General features: G+C 50.8%; 1 protein-coding gene across 1 annotated transcript in view; it reads right to left on the minus strand.

Annotated features, from left to right (window-relative positions):
- Window positions 1-14,909, minus strand: part of IQANK1 (IQ motif and ankyrin repeat containing 1) — a 104,423-nt gene extending 89,514 nt beyond the window's left edge. The window contains exons 1-3 of the mRNA XM_090040980.1: window positions 14,665-14,909; window positions 12,111-12,211; window positions 9,465-9,581 (exon numbers count right to left, since the gene is read on the minus strand). Of these exons, the coding sequence (XP_089897106.1) occupies window positions 9,465-9,581; window positions 12,111-12,207 (214 nt within the window). The 5' untranslated portion in view covers window positions 12,208-12,211; window positions 14,665-14,909. The remainder of the gene's footprint in view (window positions 1-9,464; window positions 9,582-12,110; window positions 12,212-14,664) is intronic.
- Between the last annotated feature and the right edge of the window lie 11,459 nt (window positions 14,910-26,368).

Below are 26,368 nucleotides of genomic sequence, written 5' to 3' on the forward strand. Positions count from 1 at the left end.
TTAAAGCCCTCCACACTAGGTTAGCAAGCCTTTTGCAAAGACACTCTTGCCTCTCTTCACCAGGGGGACTCCATCCCATCCCAGCAGTCTATGTTCCTAGAACACCTCCTCAAGGTCAGAGAAGACAAAACCCTGCCGGTGACACCATCTATGCAGCCATGAGCAGATATCTAGGATGTATCTGCCTCTTTCTGGGCTTTTACCCTTGACTGCAAGCATCAATAACACCAGCTGAGCCCCTGCTCCCTTCACCCTTGCGCCCAGAGCCATACAGACACTTTTGATCTGCTCAGGGTCACCCCTGGCAGTATCATTAGTGCTCACATGGACAAGCAGCTTGGGATAGTAGTCAGAGAGCTGGATAAGTCTGGGCAACCTTTCCATGAAATCTCAGATGAGAGCTCCTGGCGGGCAGCAGACCTCCCAAACCAACAGGTCGGGCCAGCAGATGAATTCTTCTGTGCCCCACAGGAAGGAGTCAGCAACCATCACCACCCAGTCTACAAGCAGCTCCCAAGGGCTTGTGAGTATTGATAAGAAAGCCTGCCTGGCTTGGGCTTCCAGTCTACAAGAAGCTCCTGAGCTGTGCAGGTCTCCCTCTCCTATTCTGATTCCTGTTTTTAAATCCTTGTTTCCCCGATTCCTAGGTCTAGCTTCCTTGGGATTATCAGCTGATTTTCAGCCTCTGGATCCTATCCTCTTTGGCTTGACATCCCAGATGGAGATTGAGGACACCTGACCTCAGCTCCATATACTGGGATCTGTCCCTTGCTTGCCTCTGGACTGGGCATCTCTGATTGCTGAGCCCCAGCTCATAACCTCTACCATAAGAGGCCCTGGCTCTAGCGACTAGGCTGAGTTATGCTAACCTTCCATGACAATGCTCCACTATATTTTTTCCAGTTACTCTTTTCCTGAACCCAATAACTTGTGTTTGATGCAAGTACTTCAGTTCTCAGGGGGCTAAACTCTTTTTTGCTTTGAGCAGAGAGAAGTGCCATCCAATGCTTAATTTCCTTGCAGGGGCAGAGAATTAATTAGGTAAAATATACCTGGATGATCCCAGGCTTCACCAGTCTGACTTGAGTGAAAAATCTTTATGTTTAACCCTGAGGAAGTGAGTTCATGCTCAACCAAGCATCTGAGAGTAAGGACTCCCTACCTCACCTCAGAGCTCTAGTCTAGGTCATCCCATTAGATGTCCTGTTCCCAGATATGGCTTACTGTAACAGGGTCTTACCCCAGCGGTGGCCATAATGCCCCTGGAGTACCCACTCGGCCCTTGTCCTCTCTGCTTCCTTTGGGCAATCTACCCTTCATCTCGCCTGCCATGCCACAATGATATCATGTCTTTAGAAAAAAAGAGCTTGCCCTAGGGCTCCCTGTTGCAGGGAGGAACCGAGGGACAGACCCCGAGGAGCTGGGGGGAATCCTGGGGTCACGAACATGCCGGAAAGGAGAAAGAAAAAAACAGAAAATGGTGGTAGTAGATGGGTCCTTCTCAGCCTGGAAGGGCGTGGGCAGTGGGGTTCCCCAGGGCTCGGTCCTCGGGCCCGCACTGTTCAACATCTTCATCAGCGATTTGGACGAGGGGGTGAAAAGCACCCTGTTCAAATTTGCTGATGACACTAAGATATGGGGGGATGTGGGAACATTGGAAGGATGCAACAGGCTACAAACTGACCTAGACAGGTTACAAGGGTGGGCAGATGAGAATAGGATGGGTTCCAACACAGACAACTGCAAGGTGATGCACCTCGGGAGGAACAACCAGCACCATACCTACAGGTTGGGGAACTCCCCTCTTGTCAGCACGGAGGCGGAAAGGGATCTGGGAGTGATCGTTGACTCCAAGATGAACATGGGCCGGCAGTGTGGGGACGTAGTCAGGAAGGCCAACCGCACCTTGGCATGCATCCACAGATGCATCTCGAGCAGGTCCAAGGAGGTGATCCTTCCCCTCTATGCGGCATTGGTCAGGCCGCAGCTGGAGTATTGCGTCCAGTTCTGGGCCCGCACTTCAGGAGGGATGTGGACAGCATGGAGAGGGTCCAGAGGAGGCCACTCGTATGATCAGGGGACAGCAGGGCAGGCCCTATGAGGACAGGCTGCGGGACCTGAACCTGTTCAGCCTCCACAAGAGAAGGCTGAGGGGGGATCTTGTGGCCTGTTATAAACTAGTCAGGGGGGATCAGCAGGCATTGGGGAAGTCACTGTTTCCCCAAGCACCGCCAGGAGTGACCAGGAATAACGGTCACAAGCTGGCAGAGGGTAGGTTTAGGTTAGATATCAGAAGGCGCTACTTCACAGTCAGGGTGGCTAGGGTCTGGAACCAGCTTCCAAGAGAAGTGGTGCAGGCTCCTACCCTGGGGGTGTTTAAGAGGAGGTTAGATGAACATCTAGCTGGGGTCATTTGACCCCAGTACTCTTTCCTGCCATGACAGGGGGTCAGACTAGATGATCTGCTCAGGTCCCTTCTGACCCTACAAACTATGAAACTATGAAAATCCCTCACTTGTAGCAGGAGCTGCAGCAAAGCCGGAAATGGCAGCGGGACCCAAGCAGCTCATTAGCCGCGCCTTTATACAGCTGCAGCCAGCTGATAAGAACAGCAGCAGGAGTCGGACACAGGAAATAAAAAGAGGAGCTGGCGTGGAAGTAGGGGAGAGAACCGGATGATCACCAGCCGGGAGGTCGCTCCTGTATCCCCCACAGGGGGTAATAGGAGGGAGAACTGCCTCTCACAGCACAGGAGGATGCCATGAAGTCCGCCACAGGGAGTGATGGAGCAGAGGCACCCCGCCCAGACTGGGGACTCAGACTGGAAGACAGAGAGAAGCAGGAGGAGTAGGATGGCAGGAGTTACCCCCAAAGAGCCGGAGAGGCCCACAGAGGTCAAGACACCAGACCAGGTGGGACTGTTGTGGACTCAGGAGGGCTTGAGGAGGTGTCCCAGGTGGGGAATGAAGGGCATAAGCAGCATGAAGGGCTGCGGAAGACGGGCCCCAGCAGTACAGAGCCACCCAGCAGGAGATGTGGGGGAAGACGTAGCGAGAGGGACTACCAAGGGTCCAGTGAACCCCTGGGTGGGGCAAAGACTGGAGGGGAGAACACAGCAGCCTGCAGTCCAATACGGAACCAGTTCAGGGCCAGCTAGGGGCCTTAGAGGCCGGGGCCTGTTGGTGTAAAGCAGGCTGTGGGAGCAGGTGATAAGGGGGCAGAGGGCCTCTCCTAAGCAGCACATGTATTTCTCTGTTGTTGGTATTTTTCCTTTGGTTTATCTTTCAGTTTCCCACTTCTGGAGGGGTTGCGAGGTACTGCAGAGAGATCCTGAGTGTTGGCTAAACCTAAAGGGGGTGTGCAGTCTCAAGGGAGGATAGACAGGTGTGAGACCTGGTGGGTAGAGTGAGGGTTTGGTCCAGCTGACCCATAGCCCGTCTCTGCAAGAGGACACGGGATGCCAACAGTCAGGGAACTGGCCAAAGGTCATCAGGAACCTGTCAAGGCAGGATGCAAGGGTGAGGTATCGGGGAGGTGGAGCCTCGCAGAAAATCGATGTCCGGCGGTCCCATACACACGAGAACCCCCAGTAGTCGGACCCCCACCACTGGAATAAGATACAAAGTCGTGGCAGGAGAGATTGGAGGAGAGACTACCTAGGGGAGGGACATCTACATGGCAGGACCACAGGGACAGATAAGTGGACAACCCTAAACATCTGGACCCATACAGCTCGTGACCGGATGTTCAAGACCAGACGGGTGCACTCCCCAAACAAGATCTCACTCATAAGTGCTGGTATCACTGCTCATCACCTTAAGGGTTAATCACAGCCTCCAAATGGGTTCCAGCCCTTCTCTCACCCTCTCCGGCTCTTATCTCTGCTCTGGCCCCAATCTCTGCTCCCTTCTGGGCTCTGGGCTCTCTAACCTTGTTCTGCCCCTCTTGGACTCATGAACCCTCTGGCTCCATTCTCTGCTATTTCTGGGCTGTGGTCCCCCTGGCCCCAAACTCCACCCCGCTCTGGGCTCACTAACCCTATTTCTGCCCCTCACTTGCCTCTCCCAGACTTTTATTTCCCTCTCTCTCTTGTTGCCATCTGGCAGGCCTCAAGACAGCCATATAGTTTCATAGTTTCATAGTAGCTAGAGTCGGAAGGGACCTAGGTAGATCATCTAGTCCGACCCCCTGCCTTGGCAGGAAAGAGCACCGGGGTCAGATGACCCCGGCAAGGTGCTCATCTAACTTCCTTTTAAAAATCCCCAGGCTAGGAGCCTGCACCACTTCCCCTGGAAGCTGGTTCCAGGCCCTAGCCGCCCTGACTGTGAAGTAGCGCCTCCTAATATCTAATCTAAACTTACCCTCCGCCAGCTTGTGACCGTTATTCCTGGTCACTCCTGGCAGCGCATGGGGGAACAGGGAATCCCCCAATACCTGCTGATCCCCCCTGACCAGTTTGTAGCAGGCCACAACGTCCCCCCTTAACCTTCTCTTGTGGAGGCTAAACAGGTTCAGGTCCCGTAGCCTCTCCTCATAAGGCCTGCCCTGCTGACCCCTGATCATACGAGTGGCCCTCCTCTGAACTCTTTCCATATCGTCCACGTCCCTCTTGAAGTGTGGCGCCCAGAACTGGACGCAGTACTCCAGCTGCGGCCTGACCAGTGCCGCATAGAGGGGGAGGATCACCTCCCTGGACCTGCTCGAGATGCATCTGTGGATGCATGACAGGGTACGGTTGGCCTTCTTGACTGCCTCCCCACACTGCCGGCCCATGTTCATCGTGGAGTCAATGACGACTCCAAGATCCTTTTCCGTCTCCGTGCTGGCAAGAGGGGAGTTCCCCAACCTGTAAGTGTGGTGCCGGTTCTTCCTCCCCATGTGCAACACCTTGCACTTATCAGTGTTAAACCCCATCCTATTCTCATCTGCCCACCGTTGCAACCTGTCAAGGTCAGCTTGTAGCCTATTGCACCCTTCTAGTGCACCCACATCCCCCCACATCTTAGTGTCATCAGCAAACTTGAACAGGGTGCTTTCTACCCCCTCATCCAAGTCACCGATGAAGATGTTGAACAGTGCGGGCCCGAGGACCGAGCCCTGCGGAACCCCACTGCCCACGTCCTTCCAGGTCGAGAAGAACCCATCCACTACCACCCTCTGGGTGCGGCCCTCCAACCAGTTGGCGACCCATTTGACCGTGTGGGCATCGACACCACAGTCTCCCAGCTTTTTGATGAGGACAGGGTGAGAGACAGTGTCGAAAGCCTTCCGGAAGTCCAGAAAGACTACATCCACAGCAACCCCTGCGTCTAATGATTTGGTGACCTGATCGTAAAAGGCCACCAGGTTGGTCTGACAAGACCTGCCACTGATGAACCCATGTTGGTTGCCCCTAAGCATGCATTCCCCCGCAAGGCCCTCCTGGATGTGTGCCAGGATAATTTTTTCAAAGAGCTTACCCGGGATTGAGGTAAGACTAACTGGCCTGTAATTTCCCGGGTTCTCTTTTTTTCCCTTTTTGAAGATAGGGACCACATTGGCCCTCTTCCAGTCCTCCGGCACCTCGCCAGAGCACCACGAGTGCTCATAGAGCCGCGCCAGGGGTCCCGCAATGACCTCGGCCAGTTCCTGTAGAACCCTAGGGTGAAGATCGTCCGGACCAGCGGACTTGAACACGTCCAGCCTCTCCAGAAGTACCCTAACTAACTCCTCGCTAACCCCTGGCCCAGGCGTGTCTCTCCCGGGGCCCGAGGGGGGCCCAGCAGGGAGGTGGCTGAACTGGTCCCTACTTAGGAAGACAGAGGCAAAGAAATCATTAAATATGTTAGCTTTGTCATCTGGCGTGATGACTAAGTTGCCCATCGTGTCCTGCAGGGGCCCCACGTTACCCGGGACCCTCTTTTTACCCCCTATGTATTTGAAGAAGGACTTCTTATTGTCCTTAATCCGGGAAGCTAGTCCTATCTCCATCTCTGCCTTGGCCCTCCTGACTGCCCCCCTACATCCTCGGGCGACTGTAACATAGTCCTTCTTGGTGATGACCCCATCTCTCCATTGGGTGTATGCCTCCCTTTTAGCAAGGAGACATTCCCGGATGCTCCTAGTGAGCCATGGGGGTTTATGTGCCCTCCTGCTCCCTTTGACCCTTGTTGGGATTACCTCCCTTTGGGCATGGAGGATCGTCTCCTTAAGGAGCAACCACTCACCTTCGACATCTGGTTCCCTTCCCCTCTGGGTCCTCAGCGCTTCCCCAACGATCCTCCTTAGCTTGTTGAAGTCAGCCCTCCTAAAGTCTAGGGCTGTTGCCTTGCTGCAGCCCTTTGCCACCTTACGCTGGATGGTGAATTCCAGCAAGCGATGATCACTGTCTCCCAGGTGGCCCATCACCCGCAGCCCCCTCACCCACAGCCCCTTGGACACCACTGGGATCTCCTCTCATCCCTTTGTAGTCCCACGCAAACCACAACTCAAAAACACGAGACACAACATATAAGCACGCTGGCTATAACTAAACCTTAAGACCCCTGGCTGGATACAAAACTCCTACTCAGCCTTGGGCCCTAGTCCACTGCTAGTTCCCCAGCCCCTTCACTTGCTGTCTCCAGGCAAAGCATGCTCACAGTCATTCAGCAGCAGTCAGCACCCTGCACAGTTCCTTTCCCTCCAGCTTCCAGGGCCAGACTTTACTCTGGCTCTGGCCAGGGTTTATATGCCCCAGAGCCCTGCCCCCTTCCAGACATGTGACTCCCTGGGAAGCCTGCAGGTGCACTCTAACTTGCTTTCCTTACCAGCCTGCAGGATGGCCTGTGGCAGCAGAGCTGGCACCGCAGTTGTTCTCTTGCTATTTCCCCAGGTTACTGTCCTGTTGTACTATTGCCTAACGGACTACAGGCCTCTGGCCCCAGTTCTTGCCCCTTGGGCTGTGGGCTCCCTGGTCCAGTCTATACTTGGCCCCTTTTGGCTACAAGTCTGTGGCCCCAGTTCTTGCGCCTCTCAGGCTGTAGTGCCACCCCTCTGGGCTATGGGTCCCTGACCTTGCATCTCACCCCTCTTGGGCAACTATTCCATCCCTTAGAGCCGAGCTACTTCCCTGGCTGCCTGGAAGGCCAAACTGACCTCTAGCTCAAGCTCTGGGCCTTTATATTCCCTAAGCCCCACCCCTGCACATCAGGGACTCTTCATACTTTGCAGGGATTGCTCATCAGGACCTGCCATCCAGTTTACAAGGGAGCTTACATATACTGCTACCACTGCCTCCTTGTAACCTGCCTAGACTCTACCCTCTTGTCTCATGGTAGCAGAGCTACCCCTACACTAAGCACTTCTAGCCTTGACATCTAATTGCCTGCCTTCCTGAAGCCACCTTGCTCTGAGCAATGCTCCCTTAACCAGCTGCAGATGATCCCTTTCTCTTTAACATGCAGCTCTCTGCCTAGGGAATAGTACTTTCCTGCCACCTACTGCTTTGCAGCTGACCTTTATTCTGCTCCCTGTCTGCTACAGGTTTTCCCTTACAGTAGAAGTATTAGTCTCTCTGTTACAGAAGGATTAGATAAGGAGCACCTCAGGGAGCAACACCCACCGACAGGAGACAGCAGGCTACACAGCTGACTGGCATACAAGTTTAATTTTAAATAATTTAAAACAGGAACAGCACCTCCAGCCATGCCATCGCCATCCTGGACTCCCCCTGCACTGAAAATTAGCAAGCCCCTACATTTGCAAGTCATGTAACTGACAGGACATGCAGGCATGGCAGCACCCAATGGCCACCAGGATGGAGAGTCCCATAGCTGCAGGACTCTCCATCCCAGCAGCCATAGGGTGCTGCCACAGCTGAGTCCCCTCTGTGGCAGCACAGTAGGAGGGTGATACTATGCAGAGCCACCCACATCACTGAGCCAGGCCCAATAACCTCACTTTGGGAGTCTCCCACAGGGAGCCTACAGCTGTCTGTCCCGCTTCCTGGAGAACACCTGTAAGCCTGGCATAAAGCTGCCACCACCTGGGCACTGGTCGCTGGTAGGGTTCTGTGCACACACACCCTGTGAACCTTGGGGGTGCTTTGCCCACAGTAATATTTCTGGGTGCCTCTTTCAGCCCAAAGCATCCCAAAATAGCATCAGATAGAACTGAGGGAAAATAAACAGACAAACTCCTCTGGACAAGCTGGACACAAAAGGCTTTTCTTCCTCTCCTCAGTAACATAGCAAGGCATGCTGTAACCCAATACCTTTATTGATCGGTGGGGGGGAGCAGGGGGTTAGAACAAAGGAAGTCAGAATACACTTTGAGCAAACATAAGTAATGTGAATCTTTTACAGGTCATTAGACATAGTCATCCTTTTAAGAAGTGACTGGCTTAAACATAATTCCTAACTCCCGGCCAGTTTCCAGGGTTTTACTTACAGAAAATCACAGGGGCATGTGGTGTGTGGTGTTCCAAAATGCTTGCAGCCAGGAAGAGCGAAAGCTTTCCTCTCCCCCTAGGAATTTGTGTGGCCAGGTCACCTGGTTGCCCAGCCTGAACCAAAAAGAAAGCAAGCAGAGAGAGACACACACGGGTCCCCTGGGCTGATCCAATGAGGGGCAGAAAGAGGGGGATTTCTTCACACCCTCAATTGTAAGTTCTCAGCTGCAGGGACAGACCCTGCTTCATGTGCAAACTGAAGCTGAGTACCAACCAGCTCTAAAGTTAGACCTCAAAAATGTGTACTAACTTTACAGCTAGTTGGACTTTTTATGACATGATAGGTACTTTGCATGTGTAGCTCGTCTCCATTAATTGCACAATTAACCAGGTAATTGCATAATACTGTAATGTATAGAGGGGGCCTAAATTACTTAACTTGATGCAAAACAACCTGGATGTTCTTCAGTGACCAGAGAGGTGTCTGAGTATCCTGCAATTATGTAGAGGGTTAGACTAGATCAGTGGGGGGACCAACCTTTTTGGCAGGTGTGCCACAAATTAACCCTCCTACCATCTCTGAGTCCCATTCTGATCCCATTCTCCTGTCCAATCTGCTGATCTGTTTTCTGCTTCCTGCACAATCTGCCACTGTGATGCCTGTCCCTTCCCCAATGTGCTGCATGCCACATATGGGGGCTGCCTGTGCCACCTGTGGCACACATGCAGCAGATAGGTCACCCCTGGATTAGATAAGCCTCAAGGTCACTTCCAACCCTATGGTTCTAAACCAAGCCTATATTAATTTAGCTCACTCAAATCTTTATGAATGTATAAACCAGATATAAAGTGCATTAAAAAGCAGTTTATATAGAGTTTTACAGATTGGTTTAAATAAAAGCTGTTTAAAAATCACACCCTTAGTTAAACTAGTGCAGCTTTATAGAGAGAGAATACTGAAGAAAATCCTTCTGACCAGATTACAGAATGCTGAGTCAAGGGAAGATGACTGATATATTCAAGAACACTTAGTTTAACCCCATTCTGCACATACCTTCGTCTGGGATGCTGGTAGGAGCTGACTTATTGTGATTGCTGTTTGATGTCCTCGGGAGCTTGCAGCTGCTTGTTTGTTTAGCTGTGCCTTTCCCCTCAGTATGGTGTGCTAATGCTAGGGGCAGATGAAAATTTTAAAAGTTCAGTCATTTTATCAGAGCCTACATGTTGCCTAAAACAAGCATGTAAATCTGTAACTGTAATCCGATTTCCACAAATGCTAAACACCCACAAATCCACTAACAATAGTCAGATAAGGACATGGAACAACATTTGTGACAACATAAATGACCTCTTGAAGTTTTCTTACACAGAGGAAAGACCATTTTTATAATTCTGGCTTCACCTTTAGCATTCCACATTAAATCATTAGATATTTATTTATTTGTACATGCCATTTATATGTTGCCAACCCAACAAATGCTCAGGGGACTTGCAGAAAAAGAAACAGAACAACTTTAAAAAGCAGCTAGAATAGACAACACAAAATTACAAAATAAATAAGCATATACCCACTAAACTTCTCAGCCTAGCTTTGCTGGCTAAATGCCTGCCCAAACAGAAAGGTAAAATGTCCAGATATGGGCTCTAGCAGGCCTCAAGAGGAAGGGAGTTTTGAGGCTGAGGAGCAACTACAGAGAACAGCCAAGACACTGCTATTCCCCTGAGAGAGAGTGCAGGGGAATGGGCTAAAAGGGTCTGGTCTTTCCTGGAGTGATGCACCCAAAGGCTGGTAGTGGGAAATTACACCAGTACCATCAGACCTCCCACTAGCACAATCCCAGAAAGATCAATTCTTTTTCAGGTCTTAAGCCTTACTGAGAGAGCAGGAAGACTGGCAAGTATGGGAGAAGACCAGCTTGGCTTAGCAGGAAACTCTTTAGTAAGCTAAAACACAAAAAGGAAGCTTCCAAGAAGTAGAAATTTGGACAAATAGCTAGGGAGGAGTATAAGAGTATTGCTTGGGCATGCAGGGATGAAATCAGAAAAGCCAAAGTGCAGTTGGAGTTGCAGGGGTTTGGGGGAAACTGCACCCCAAACTCTTGAAAGCAAAACTCTTATCACGTCTATGTGTTACACCACAGGGGGGTGAAAACTGCAGGGATGATGGCCCCTGGTGAGGCCACAAAGCCTGCAAGCTGTCAAGGAGATAGGTGCAGGGGGGGCTCTGGGGCCCTGCACTAATATCTGCTGACAGGCAAAACTCATGATATGGGTGCCTGTGCAACTGTGTCTGTCTTGGAGGGCAGGAACTACTGCAGGCCTGCCTGCTAAATTACTGTGTTACCAGTTACCAATCAATCATGACTCACTCAGGGACCAGCTCAATACACAGTTGCTAGCTAATGTAGCCAGTTAATTAGCAACAATTAACACCTACAAAACCCCACACTAAGGAGAAGAAATAATCAATACAGATAATCATCTACCACAAGACAGACAGTCAGCTGCACAAGCACCCATGACATGAGTTTTGCCTGTCAGTAGCTACCGATGTAGGGCCCCAGAACCCTGCCTGCACCTATCTCCTTGACAGCTGGCAGGCTTCATGGCCACAGCAGGGGCCATCACTGCAGCTTTCACCCTGCTGCACCTTAACACACACAGTGTCACCCATGTCACTTGTCCGCACCTTGAGGTGCAGTTTCCCCCAAACCTCTGCACTGATCTCCTCAAAACCTGGCAGGCTTTGTGGCCGCAGCAGGGGCCACAACCCCTGCAGTTTTCAGCCCACTGTGCCTTAACACACACAGGGTCATCTATGTCACAAGCTTTGCCTGTCAGCAGCTTGAGGTGCAGTTCCCCCAAACCCCTGTACCAATCTTCTTGAAACTTGGCATATTTTGTGGCCTCACCAGGGGCTACCACCCCTTCAGTTTTCACCCCCACCCCCAACGGTATAACAACATGAGTTTTGCTTTAACAAATTTGGGGTACAGTTCCCTCAAAACCCCTGCACTGAACTTCTTGAAACTTGGCAGGCTTCATGCTCTCATCAGAAGCTACCAACCCTGCAAGTTTCATCCAAATCAGACAAAAAACAACAAAGTTATAGATATGTCATTGATTCCCCATTATACCCTATGGCCGGATCTCCGAGGCAGCTCCGAAGCTTCGGAGCCACTTCGGCCAGATCAAAGCAGAAACCCAGAGTTCAGAGTTCCAGATTAGATTCCTGGCATCCAAAGCAGCTGGATCAAATAACTGCCTACTCACACAGGCCTAGTAATGGGGCCATAGAAGTAGTCAAAATAGGCATTAACATTATCAGAGGACTTGGCAACCAACCTCAGAACTTCATCAATCCTGTGACTATCTCATGCCTTTGCCCCAAGCAAACAATCCTGATGGGTTATCTGTCTACTCTTCATAATGTGGAGTCATCAATGACAGCCACTTGCCTTCACAGGAAAGGCAAAGGATCTCCCTTGCACATCCTTGTAGGATAAAACACACAGGTACCCTCCGGTACATCCCCTAGTCCATTTCTCCAGATAAACATCCAGGCATGGTTTTGGTAGTTGCCTCACTGAGTACCACAAACTTCCAAAACAGGTCAAAGAGGCAGCAGCAAAGTCACAGAGCCAGGATTTCCCCATCAGCACCTTTTCTGGCCAGACTACTTTGCTATTAACTACTTTACCTGGTTTTCTAGAAGCTAGTGCTGATTTCTTCACTGGTGACACTAGTTTTGCACCTTTCTGAGCAGCAGCTTTTCCTCCTGGTTTCTTCCCACTCATTTTCCTGAAACACAAGAGAGGGCAGAGGCTATTATTTAACTATAAAGCACAAATGCGCTCTCCTTTTCCCAAGCCACAGGCAGTTTACACCCTAAGGACCTTATACTCTAAGGAACTGATCTTTCAAACACTTATGCATGTGAGTAGACTAAAGAATGTAACAGGAGCATCTGTGTGTACCTATAATACTAGGCCCTAAATTCTCTGATAGAAGGTTGAGAGCTTCTATCAGCAGTGTAAAGGATAAAGTATTAGAATAATGCACTTAGCAAAAAACCTGGTTAAATAACAAACCAATATATGTTGTATTGTCTTTACCTAAAAGAAACTCAAATACTGACCAGTACAGACGTGCACATGAAAACACAGGACCTCAGCTGCCCTCTTGCTTCTGGGGAAGCACCTTAACCTGCCATTTTTATCTTTTATCAACTTTTCTCAAAGAAGCCTAAAGTCTAACTGGAAAGACAAAGTTTGGTCAAGGCAGTTCTCTAACCACATGCTGAACTGATAAGCTGTTTGGGATAGGGACTTTTGCTTACATGTGTATACAGCACCCATCTCAATGAAACTCTGGGCTTTAACCAGGCTACCAGGCACCAGGACAAGACAAGCAATAATGCTCACACAGCTTGTGAGTAAATTACTGAAAAGGAAAGGGACCACATGGTGCATTTTCTGTGATAGCAAAGTGGATGTGATAATCCAGAGTCTTTCCCATTTCTATGCTACTTAGTAGGAACTGGTTCTCCAATTGCTTCTTCCACTCACTGGAGTTTCACCAGTACTACTATGATGGTGCAACGCACCTTTTGTAGACAGACAAATGCCAGCTGACACCAATACAACTGCCTCCTAAGCAGACAATGCGAAAGTATAAGGTAAAAAGAACAAGAACAATACAAGCACTCCCAGCCTAGGAAGCAGCTGGCAAATTAATTTGGTTAAAAAGGGCAATTTCCAGTTTTAAGCAGGATGCACACATCACGGCATATGTTAACACTTCAGACCTGTCCACACTGGAACCCCCACTGATGTCACTAGAAGTCTTGCAACAAGATCAAAGTAGAATACTAAGTTTACATCCCAGCTAATCTTTCTGCTCAGCACCCGACTCAGTAACTATACTTTCCTTAGGAGTGCCACTAGGCCTGCCTATTCATTACTTTTCCCAATACTGCTCTTGTCTCCTCATCTTCCTTTCTTGAATCAACCCCCAGTTTCCATCTCTCTGTGCATTTCATACCTACCCCCTTCCCATTCACTAAAATGGTCAGCAATCAAATAGTTAATGTAGCCAAGTAAGTCTATAACCAGATGTTACCAAGTGAAGCGGATCAGCCATCTACCACAGCTGATCTTCACTGGGTGAAACTCATGTTGCCGTTTGTCTGTTGTCCCACACCGAGCCAGGGCCCAACCCTGTGGGACAATAAGTGACATTTTCCATGCTTAGAAATGCACCTCAGAAAGTCCCCAGCGTGTCTCTTTAAGTGGGGAAAGCCAGGACTTCCTGCTTACAGAGGTACCCAGGCAATCTCTCTGTGTCATCTCAGCGGGCTTTTCCCACTTAGAGGCTCACCTCAGAGATTTCCTGGGGTGGCCTCTAAGCACAACAGCAGCTTTCTCCTCTTAGACACATGCCCCAGGGAATCTCTGAGGTGTCTTTGCAAGAGAAGAAAGCCAAGTGGCCCTGAGGCTTGAGGGGTCCCAGTCTGCACTGGAGTTCCCAGAGCACACAGGATCAGGCCCCTCGAGCAATGCGAGTGCTTGCCTGAGGCAGCTGGAAGGCACTGGCGACACTCAGCTGCCCATACTCTCATACCATAAAGCAAACAGAAGCCCGCTGCAATAAAGCAGCAAGAAAGTATTAGTCACAAACACAAATTTTGGGCATTTGTGGAACACTTAAGGGGCATGGAAATCTGTTTGCTCAGCCTTTGCGTTACCATAAAAAATGTAGAGCAGCACAAAGGCCATGTCCATTCCCAGTGTTACCTTTAGGGTTAAGGGCTGACAATGAAGAGTTTAGCTTTCTTCACAAATGCAACAGCTAGAAACATGTGTATGTGTTTTAACTGAAAACGTGGATTCTGCAGAGTAGGATCCACCAGGCAAATCAGGTGTTCAGCACTGGGTCCAGTTCTGGGGCCCCACTTCAAGAGAGATGCAGAGCGTTTATAAAGAGCCCAGCAGAGAGCAACAACAACAAGGAGCAAGATGTGGGAAGGCGGCCTTGAGAGGAAAGGCTGAAAGAACTGGGATTATTTAGTTTGGGGAAGAGAACTGCAGACAAGGAGGGCTGGAAAGGACCCCAGGAGTTCGGTCACAGCTAGTCCAGGTGCACCATCCTAGACAAGACTTTGTCTACCCGGGGTTTAAAATCCTCCGGGGACGAGACTGCCCACCCCTGTGGGGAGCCCGTTTCTGTGCTTTACTGCTCTCCTAGTCAGTCACCTGCGACCTGCTCCGAGGTCAGGGGCGGAAGGCCCCCAAGACGCTGGGCGCTGCAGCTGTGCCCAGCCTCCTCCGGCACCAACCCCGCAGGGTCCCGGCCCCGGCCCCGGCCCGAGCGCCACACCACACTGGGGCAGGCGGGGACCCCCAGCCCGGAGCTCCCCGCCGCGATGCGGGAAGCAGGCAGGCGCAAACCTCACCTCCCGCGTCGCCACCCAGCCCAACCCCTCCCCGCCTGTCGCCGGGCAACTGCCGAACCGGAAGCACGGGCCAGGCTGGAAGTGGGCGGGGCGAAGGCCGCCACGTGACACCCTAGGGCGGGGGGGCCCCCCTGCAACCCGTTGCCTGGCGACCGGGGCGGGGATGGGTAAGTGAACTGCTGGTCTGAGGGACGCGTCACGCGGACACGTGACCGGACCGCTCCGGGTGGGGCTGCCGCGGCAGATGAGGCGCTGGGGCCTAGCCCCCGCCCGCGGCGGGAGAGAAACGCAGCCCCGGCAGCCGGCGGAAGAGGGAGGCTCGGCAGGGGCTACCCCCAGGCCGAGGAGCAGCTGCCCGCAACGGAGGAAGCTGACTTCCGATCGCCCTGGCCGCCCGGTTCTGCAGCTGCAGGCAGAGGAGGAGAGAGCGAGAAGCAAAGGCTGCTGGACCCATCACCAGACGCAGCGTGCGTGGCGAGAGCTGCTCACGACCGCTCTCTCCAGCGGCAGGCACCAGAGCAGTTTGCTTAGTAGGGCCGTGCAACGCTTGCTTCGATTCGAATCGGAATCAAATCGCTAGAAGCTTAATAGGCGCCAGCAGCAGAGTCGCTGCCTCCACCGCTCCAGTGTCGTCTCCCAGCCTGAGCCACCCGCTGCCAGAGGAGGAGCTGGAACCGGGGGACCTGAGCGCGCTGGCTCAGCCCGAGCAGTTCTGGGGGCCGAGGGGGAGCAGAACTTGTGCTCCACACCCCTCGGAGATCCCCGAGACCCAGGTCTCCGCCTCTGGAAAGCAAGTTACAGAGGCTCAGCTGAGGCAGCTCCTCCTGCTGTTGTGCCTCAGCCTGCTGAGGAGGGGGGCAAAGCACCATCCCCACCCTCAACCCAGAAGGGGGGGAGTAGCATCATGTGGGAGCATTTTGAGCTGGCAGATGATCCCAGGTTTGCTATCTGCCAGCACTGCCAAAGGCAGATCAGCCGGGACAAGGAGGTGAAACACTTCACCAAGGGGATGTTGCTGCGTCTAAGGAGGCAGCACCCCTTTGCCTTTCATAGTTTCATAGTTTCTAGGGTCAGAAGGGACCTGAGTAGATCATCTAGTCCAACCCCCCGCCATGGCAGGAAACAATACTGGGGTCAAACAACCCCAGCAAGATGTTCATCTAACCTCCTCTTAAACACCCCCAGGGTAGGAGCCAGCACCACCTCTCTTGGAAGCTGGTTCCAGATCCTAGCCGCCCTGACCATGAAGTAGTCCTTCCTAATATCTAGCCTAAACCTTCCCTCTGCCAGCTTGTGACTGTTATTTCTGGTCACTCCTGGCAGTGCATGGGGGAACAGTGACTCCCCCAATGCCCACTGAGCCCCCCTGACTAATTTATAACAGGCCACAAGATCCCCCCTCAGCCTTCTCTTTTGGAGGCTGAACAGGTTCAGGTCTCGTCGCCTCTCCTCGTAGGGCCTGCCCTGCTGTCCCCTGATCATGCAAGTGGCCCTCCTCTGGACCCTCTCAATGCTGTCCACATCCCTCTTGAAGTGCGGTGCCCAGAACTGGAGACAGTACTCCAGTTGCAGCCTAACCAGTGCCGCATACAGGGGGAGGATCACCTCTTTGGACCTGCTTGAGATGCAGCTGAGGATGTATGACAAGGTACGGTTGGCCTTCCTGACTGCCTCCCCACACTGCCGGCCCATGTTCATCTTGGAGTCAATAATGGCTCCAAGATCCTTTTCCACCTCTGTGCTGACAAGAGGGGAGTTCCCCAACCTGTAGGTATGGTGCCGGTTGTTCCTCCCCAGGTGCATCACCTTGCACTTGTCTGTGTTGAATCCCATCCTATTCACATCCGCCCACCCTTGTAGCTTGTATAGGTCTGATTGAAGCCTGATGCTACCTTCTAGTGTGCCCACGTCCCCCCACATCTTAGTGTCATCAGCAAATTTGAACAGGGTGCCTTTTACCCCCTCGTCCAAATCGCTGATGAAGATGTTGAACAGTGCGGGCCCGAGGACCGAGCCCTGCGGAACCCCACTGCCCACGTCCTTCCAGGTTGAGAAGGACCTGTCCACTACCACCCCCTGGGTGTGGCCCTCCAGCCAGTTGGCGACACATCTGACTGTGTTGGTGTTGACACCACAGTCCCCCAGTTTCTTGATGAGAATGGGGTGAGAGACAGTGTCAAATGCCTTCCGGAAGTCCAGGAAGACTATGTCCACTGCTACCCCTGCATCTAATGATCTGGTAACCTGATCATAGAAGGCCACCAGGTTGGTCTGACAGGACCTGCCACTGATGAACCCATGTTGGAGTTCTTCTTTCTTCCTGCTCAGCCTGGCATCAGTGTGAGTGTGCCCAAAAGGAAGTCCCCTGCTCGCTCCAAAGTAGAGGCAGGCCACCCTAGAGCGGTGGGAGAAACCTGCAGACAGAGGGGGTACATTCCTAAGGCAAGCAAGATCACCCAGAGCAGCCAGCCCTTCTCCCTAGTTGAGAGGCCAGGGTTCAGGCGGCTCATGGCACATGTGGCCCCACCTTACCAAGTACCCGCATGCACCACCTTTAGCAGAACAGTGGTGCCCTCCCTCTATGAGACATGCAGGGGGACTTGAGGGAGGAGCTGCGCAAGGCAGGGCTGCAGGTAGCCTTGGACTTCACCTGGGACATCTGGAGCAGCCGGGGTGGCAATCATGCCTACCTCTCCCTCACAGGGCACTGGTGCGATCATTCTAATCTATATTGAGTCCATGAGTTTCTGTACCTCATGGAGGCGGATGAGGTGAAGTCCATAGGCCCAGCTGTGAAAAGTGATTTGTAATTTGTTGCCTCTCAGGATCAGGCCTGAGAGACTGAAGGCAGAGTGTTTTTTGGTGAGAAATGTGCCCCCACAGGTAGTTGGGTTTGGTTGTCTTTGATATATTCTGGTGTGCAGCTTGTGGGAGTACTGGAGATAGTTGGCAGGTTTTGTGTTTTGAGCTGTAGGAAGTTGGCTTCAATTCTGGTGATGAGGTTAGGTACTTGTTTGAATGTACAAATCACTTTTCAGAGCTGGGCCTATGAACTGCACTTCATCAGCTTCCTAGGTAGTAGGTACAGAAACTCATGGACCTATACAAAGTGGAGTTCTAACACACTGCAACCTGCCGGACATCTGACTCCCCAGGTACCTCTGCACTTTTACCTGCACAGCTACATCCTACCCAGCCTATCCTCACCTCCTGATGCCTCCATTTCCATTTTCACTGACTGGCTTTCCTGCCTCCATTCCATGCCAGGCCAGCGTCTGGCTTCTTTACTATTCATAGTATCATAGTAGCTGGGGTCAGGAGGGACCTGAACAGATCATCTAGCCTGACCCCCTGCCACAGGCAGGAATGAATGCTGGATTCACAAGACCCAGAGGAGGGCCACCCGCATGATCCGGGGACAATCGGGCAGACCCTACAATGAGAGACTGCAGGACCTGAACTTGTTCAGCCTTCACAGGAGAAGGCTGGGGGGGGACCTAGTGACTGTCTATAAACTCACTAGGGAGAACCAGAAGTGTTTGGGAGAGAACTTGTTTCCCCTAGCCCCCCCCTCCCCCCCGGCATAACAAGGAATAATGACCACAAGTTGTTGGAGAGTAGGTTTAGATTAGACATCTGTAAGAATTACTCCAAGGGAAGTGGTGCTGGCTCCTACCCTGGGGGTCTTTAAGAAGAGGCTTGATGCCTACCTGGCCGGAGTCATTTCAGCCTAGTTTTCTCCTGCCCAGGCAGGGGGTTGGACTTGAAGATCTACAAGGTTTTTTTTGTTTTTTTTTTCCCCTGTTTTTTTACACCGGTCCTGGAAGCACTTCAATACCAGGTCAATGCATGGAGTGGATGGAGCACGCTCCAGTTCCACCACTCAATACCAAAAAGAATCTGCTCAATATAGACCAAGATCTACAAGGTCCCTTCGACCCGACTTCTATGATTCTATGATGATTCTATGATTTTATGACTCCAGACAGGTGATCATCCAACCTCCTCTTGAATTTGCCCAAGGTAGGTGGGGCGAGAACCATTTCCCTGGGAAGTTGGTTCCAGATTTTGGCCACCCTAACTGTAAAAAATTGCCTTTTGATTTCTAACCTAAACCTATTCTCCATCAGCTTATTACCATTGTTTCTCGTCACCCCAGGTGGTGCTGGGGAGAATAGGGCTCTTCCTATTTGCTGATGATCTCCCCTGATGAGTTTGTAGGCAGCCACCAGATCCTGCCTCAGCCTCCTCTTGCCGAGGCTGAACAGGTTCAGGTCCCTCAGTCTCTCCTCATAGGGCCTATCCTGCTGCCCTCTCACCAAGTGGGTGGCCCTCCTCTGAATCCTCTCCAGGCTGGCCACATCCCTCTTGAAGTGCGGCACCCAGTACTGTTCGCAGTACTCCAACTGCGGCCTGGCCATCCAGGACCAGGAGACACACCAACTGCAGGTACTTCCCCAGCCTGACAAAGGGTTTTGGAACCCGAAAGCTTTCTAAGATATATTTCTCTAACTATTCCCTTTTTTTCCATAATAAACATATGGACATAAAAAACACAAGATAAGCCATCACATACCATGAGTAACATATATCCAACACAACATCTTTATTTCTCGCTGTCAATTCCTTTATAAAAAGAAAGGCTCTGTGACAGTTCAGTTTATCTACCTTAGATGCTGCTGGTGCTATTGGTGCTGAGCCACCTACGTTATTTTTACCTGCTGCCATTGACAGTGGTGGACTGGCTCAAGGTTGTAGGGGAGGAGGAAGCCTCACTGAGGCACACTCTCATGTTGTGCAGAAGCCCCAGTGCCAGGAAGGGCACACCCGAACACACACACACAGTGTCACCCAACCATGTCACGAGTTTTGCCTGCCTACGGCCAGAGGTGCAGGACCCCAGAACCCAGACTCCCCCTGTACCTATCTCCTTGACAGCTGGCAGGCTTCAGGGCCTAGCAGGCCTGCAGTATTTTGCACTCCCCTGCACCCTAAGAGAGAGACAGTTGCACAAGCACCCATGTCATGAGTTTTGCCTGTTAGCAGCCAGAGGTGCAGGGCCCCAGAACACCCCCTGCTCCTAGCTTCTTGACAGCTGGCAGGCAGGGGCTAGCAGGCCTGCAGTTTTCACTCCCCTGTACCTTACACACAGTGTCACCTATGTCATGAGTTTTGTTTGTCAGCAGTTTGAGGTGCAGTTTCCCAGAAACCCCTGCACCTATCCACTTGAAACTTAGCAGGTTGGTGGCCTCAGCAGGGGCTAGCACCCCTGCAGTTTTCACCCTCTGTGGCTTAACACACACGACACAAGTTTTGCTTGTCAGCAGCTTGAGGTGCAGTTTCCTAGAAATGCCTGCACCTATGTCCTTGAAACTTGACAGGCTTCATGCCCTCAGCAGAGACTACCATCCCTGCAAGTTTCATCTGAATCAGCCAAAAAACAAAGTTATAGTTACTTAATTGATTCCCCGTTATACTGTATGGCTGAATCTTTCCGAATCGGCTCCAAATCTTCCAAAGCCGATTCAGCCAAATCAAATTGGAAAAGTGATTTGAATCTCTGGATCGAATTGCTGGCATCCAAACTGGTCAAATCCAAATCTGAATCCCTATTCACACAGGCCTATTGTTTAAGGCCAGAATGGCCCATTCAGTCCTCTCGGAGCTCCTGGGTAGCACAGGCCAGAGACCCCTGTGCACAAATGCAGGAAACATCCTCATAGTCTCAAGGGCCCTTGGCCCATCTTCTGTTCCAGGTTCTTGGGTGTCAATCCTTCTGTACCTTTTTCTCACATGTTTGGTGTTTAATGAGTAATAAATATTTTTCCTGCCTTGTCTCCTCTGCTGTGGTGTCTCTTCTGCGCTGCTTGTATCCTGAGCCTGCCCCTTTACAGTTCCCACAGAAAGTCTTCGACAGCCAAACCTCCAGCAAACAGGAAGCATCTCCTCAATCAGCCCAAACGAACGAGACAACATGGCCCACTTCAGCCTTACACGTGAGGACAAGGGGACAGTTGCCAAGCTGTCCATCCTTCCAGTCACTCTCCTTTTCTTCTGCCCTTTGAACACACCACCTGCCATTACTACCATCTAGTTTACTGAGGTCCTTAGAGCATCCTCACCCGGATGTAATATTATATATACATATATAGATACACGGACACTTAACATACAAAACCTGCGGAATCTGTCACAGGAAGCCTTTAGCTGCAGCTGAAACAAATGTGACTAGGAGGAGGGTGGTTTAGATCGGTGTTTATCAACCCATGGGTCGCGACCCAAAAGTGGGCCACAAGAATATATAAAAGGGTCACAAACAAACTTTAAAAATGGATTCTCCTTTAAAGGAAAAAAAAATGGGAAACAGTGGGTTTTCCCTTGCAGGCTGGCAGACTTGTAGTCTGTAAGGAGCTGTTTGGGGCCCCCTCTACTCCATACCCCCCCTACCCCCTCTGCCCCACACACAGGAGGCTGGGGGCAGTGGGGCAGGAGTGAGGGGCACTGGATGGGGACTGGCCACTGATGTTTACAAATGGGTCCTGATACAAAAAATGAGAACCACTGGTATAGCTGATGTGCTGAGGTCCCTGCCAGCTCTATGACTGAAATAGCAGAGAGCCTTTTGCTCTGCCCTGCCCTGCCTATCACTGCAGTAACAGCCTCCTCTATCATGTGAGCACTAACCTGCTTGCAGGTGACTTAGAGACAGAGCCTCTACACCCATCATTCAAGCAGGCAAGTTCAAGGCTACAGGGAACAAAGAGAAAGCAAGCAGCTAGATGAATTCAAGCTGCCAACAAGGTTAAGAAAGTTCAAGGCTTTTTTAGCCTCTACTCCCTTTTTCATTGTTAAGCACTGAACTCCTAGAAAAACAAAAAAAGAGCAGAAATAACAGCATCTCTTGGGAGAAAGCCAGCTCCCGTCAGGCCAGGCTCCTGCAATGCAACGCAGACTGAGCAAGCCACTGACAATAAGGCTGGTAGGGGGCTTTCCCGCCACAGACTGTGCCTGGGTCAGGCTGAGGCTGACATTCTGTTGTGTTCACCAGTTGCCTCTCTCTGAGACACCTGTTAGCTGAGGGGGCTAAACTGGCCAATGATTTTTCCAGACTATGATTGAGGTTCCCCATGGCATCTGCAGAGGGACAAAGGTGTTCCCTCTGAACTTAGCAGGACTTGTGCCACACATCACTCACTAGTACTACGTCTGAAAGAGACTTGGGGGGTCATGATTGGCCACAAGATGAATATGAACCACCAGTGCTATCCCACAGTTGGCAAAGCAAATAAAACCCTGGCTTGCATCTACTAATGCATCTCAAACAAGACCCAAGATGTCATTCTTCCACTTTACTCAGCCTTGGTGAGGTTGCAGCTGAAGTACTGCATCCAGTTCTGGGCTCCACACTTTTAAAAGATGTGGAGAATCTCCAGAGTCCAGAGGAGAGCCACATGCATGATCAGAGGTCAAGAGAGCAGGCCTTATGAGGACAGGCTGAGAGGCATGGGACTCTTCAGCCTGGAAAAGCATAGTCTCAGAGGGGGCTTGGTGGCAGACTGTAAGTACATAAGGGGTGTGCATCAGGAACTGGGAAAATATCTGTTCACTAGGGTTCCTGTAGGAAAGACAAGGTTCAATGGCCACAAACTACTGGAGGACTGTTTTAGACTGGACATAAGGAAAAACTTTTTTACTGTCCAAGTGTCCAGAGTGTGGAATAGACTCCACCCAGAAGTGGTGCAAGTACCTACTCTGGACATGTTCAAGTTGCATTTGGATACTTATCTTGCTGGGGTCATCTGACTCCAGCTGACTTCCTGCCTTTTGGGAAGGTAGCTGGATCCGATGACCTCGCAAGGTCCCTTCCAGCCCTAATGTCTATGAAATCTATGAAATCATGCCAGAAGACTTTTGGATGAGGCTGCGAGGTGAAAAGCAAGCCTCCCTGGCAGATATGATAATCTAGCAGTGTGCCAGACACCTAGAGAGCAGCAAGACCGCTGCACTCCCCAGACAGCTGTTATGGTGAGCTGCTGGCAGTGCACCATGTGTTACTGAGAGCCTGGGAGCTGCACGGGCACCACTGTGCTGCAGCCCAGAAGCCTCTCGGCACAGTTACGCAAAGTGGGTGTTCAGGTGGGAGGCTGACGTGCTGCCCAGCTCCTAAGCAGTGGTGTAACTAGGGTGTGGCAATCAGGGCAGCTGCCCCCAGGTGTCCACCTGGGGACAGACTCAGACACAAGCATGGGCAAATTGGGCAGCCACCCAGGGCCCAGACAGAAAGGGGCCCCAAATTTTTTTTAAAAGTTACAATTGCAAAAAAAGTTTGAATATTGTGCATATATGGGACTGGCAATGTTATCAACTGAGAACAAACTATTTAAAGACATCAATACCACAGATGTGATAAAGACTTTGGCAACAAAAAAATCGTTATCTCTGGCGAAAGGGGGCCTGATACTAAAAGTTTGTCTGGGGCCACCAGGAGTCTAGGTACAGCACTGCTTGGGAAGCAGAGAAAATGGTACTGCCCCAATTGTACAATCGTACCAGCAGCCTGGTGGCAACCAGGTGCCACTGCCCCTGCATATGGCACTGCCTTGGCCGCATCACTTCAGCTTTGCTCCTGAGCAACACGTAACCTAGTGTTATGCTGGTGCTGGCACTGTGGAAGGAAAAATGAACCCAAAAATCCAGACCTGGGAAGTTTAGCTCCTGAATGGGCTCATGGAAGTTACAGAGGGGGACACACTCTGCTTCTCTTAAGCAAGTGGAGTTCTTCCATCTGGTGGAGACTTTATCTATACGATATGTGGGTATGTAATTGGACAGCAGTGGTAATTTTATTGCCACATATATGATCATTGCATTCTACTCTCCCTGCCCCTGGAAGGAAAGATGAGGGAGATGCTACGGCAGGACCTACACCAAGCATATTCAACTCTTCTCTATCTGCAATAGCTGTTTTTTCCAGTCATAGGAAAAAAGGTCTTTGCCTTTATGCTGCTGCTGTATCAGCTGCTGGTCCTGCTTTGCAGAAAAGTTCAAATTCAAGAACCAGAAAGGGCAGGAAACACTGATCCAAATCAAACAACATACCTCTCCCAACCTGCGCTGATGTAGACTCATCCCATACTGCTGAAGCGTGTGAAGCCTATAGGGCAAGGGTGGGCAAAATGCAGCCCAGGGCCTGGATGTGACCTGTCAGGCCATTCTATCCAGCCTGCAGGGCCCCTAAAAAATTTTTTTAAATAATATTTATCTGCCCTGGGCTGCATGTGATGTGGCCCCTGATGGCTTGCCAAAACTCAGTAAGCAGCCGTCTGCCTAATATAATTGCCCACCCCGGCTATAGGGTTATCTGAGCTACCACCTGGGTAACAGGTGAATTCCCCCACAGCCCAGAGAAAAGCAGCAAAGGGCAACCATGTCCTCTGCTAACAGAAATAATTGTTGCTTCTTTTGGCAAAGCAAATTTCCAACAGCTCTATAGACAACAGCCTGCCCTGTCCTTAAAAGCCTAATGCAGAGCACCCTTCCCCCCCACTGGGAAGCAGAGAAAATGGTACTGTCCTTGGGATAATGAAAGGTACTTATGGCAGCTACCAGCTGAGTTTGATCTCATGTTGTGATAGGTTGGAGTGCTGCTGTATTCAGAATGATGTTACCAAACAAAACTTGCTTCCATGATCACAGACCTAGTTAAAATTAATGGGTGTGCAACACATTCTTTTCAAACCAGTGCAAGGAGCAATTAAGCCCTTTCAGTAGAGGTAGTTGAATGTAGTAGAGTTTGCCTGGGGCTCATGACAGGTCAAAGCTCAGCTGCCTGGGCTGAGGGGTTTCCCCAATTGCAGGGGCTAAGACATGCGTCTTATGGCCTGTGCACATTAGAAACAGAAAGTCTGGAAGAATCATTGTGAGCGTGGTCCCAAGAGGAAGCAGGGGGGCAGGTTCTAGGGCACAAAGCTTGTTGAAGTGACACATGGAGATTTCTGACTGATTTCTACTGTGTTCAGGGAAATTGCTTTACCTAATTTTGTTCTTGTTAAAGATTACACCAAAAATATACCTGATCCAGGCACTGACTTCTTATCGTAATAGACATGACGCTGCCAGATCCCAAACGCTGACTCACTGCCAACATTCCTCCCGTTCCCAGGCAATTGATAAGAAAACTGTGGCAACCAACCTTCAGCATGTGATCTCAGCCAACTTCCTGGGTGTCTCACCAGCCAGCTGCATACCAGGACACAGCCCAGAGCAAGCACTGGTAAAACTGAGACTCCCTGGGGGCTGTGGGAGCAGAACACACCACCACACCCAGACTATTCACCTCTTTCTGCAGCTTTCAACAGTTGGCCATGAGATTCTGCTGCTACATGCCAGGGCCGGAGTGTGCAGCGCAGTTTAACACAGTCACAGTCCTCCTGCTTCAACAGGATCCAGATAGCACCAGTGGGCAATCTCTTCCTGAGAGTCCCTTACCTGCATCTTCTCCCTCCTTATCAGCATCTCCTGAGAGTGTCTTGAATTTTCATAGGTCTTCCCCAAAAATCCATATTTACACCCTATTTTTATACGTGGGCTATTTAAATTAACATTCTGATTGGAGTTATTCAAATTACTTTGCTACACTGAGACTTTGGGAACTGGATTGGACCAGTTTCTGTGGACTTGGAAGATGCCAGTTGGCTGAGGCCTTTTCCCTTGTGAAAAGTAAAATCCTGGGTGGGAGGACTTCTTATCTTTTTCCCCCACCACCTGGGAAAGCAACTTGCCATGAGCCATTTATTTTTTTTGATTATTCAGATGTTACAACTAGCCAAGGCTTACACTAGAACAGGCTTCCTGGCCTGCTTTAGGCATGTTTCTGCACCTTAGCTGAATCCATCAAAAGTGGCCAAAGCTGACAACAGGTTAAGAAAGACATTACTATTGCAACAGGATTCTAGCTGACTACATACAGCTCAATTGTTATCAAAAGGCAGAACATCAGTTGTTACTTTTCACTGCTGTTGCAGTTTTCCAAAAAGCAGTTACAGTATAACCTCATAAAGCTGGTGTATACTCAGGACCGAGCACCCAGCACCTGCTGGATTTTTTAAACTGGGGTGGTAGCCGGTCACAGAGCTGGGGGAGAGGGGGGGAAGGGCGTGCGGGGAAGCAGTGGCCGGTCCCAGAGCAGCAGTCGCACGCAGAACGATGGCGTAGGGTGGTAGATGGTACCAGCAGCTGCCGCGTGCAAGCTTCCCCCTCTGCTGCTCCGGGACCGGCCACTGCTACTCCCCATTGTGCCAGATTTTCAAGAATTCTGGATTTTTTATATCCAGATTTATGAAGTTATACTGTATTCATTCTTGGCCCTCTCTCATATTGGAGACTTCATACACAGATTCTTATTCTACTTTCCCAGGCCACTGCTTATGATTTAAATGCAAATTTATCAATTATTGATTGCACATAATATTCATAATTCAAGCTTTTGCTAGGTCCATAGTCTG

Source organism: Crocodylus siamensis, chromosome 3 (genome assembly GCF_052110815.1).
Source record: "Crocodylus siamensis isolate JL-2025a chromosome 3, ASM5211081v1, whole genome shotgun sequence".
NCBI lineage: Eukaryota > Metazoa > Chordata > Crocodylia > Crocodylidae > Crocodylus > Crocodylus siamensis.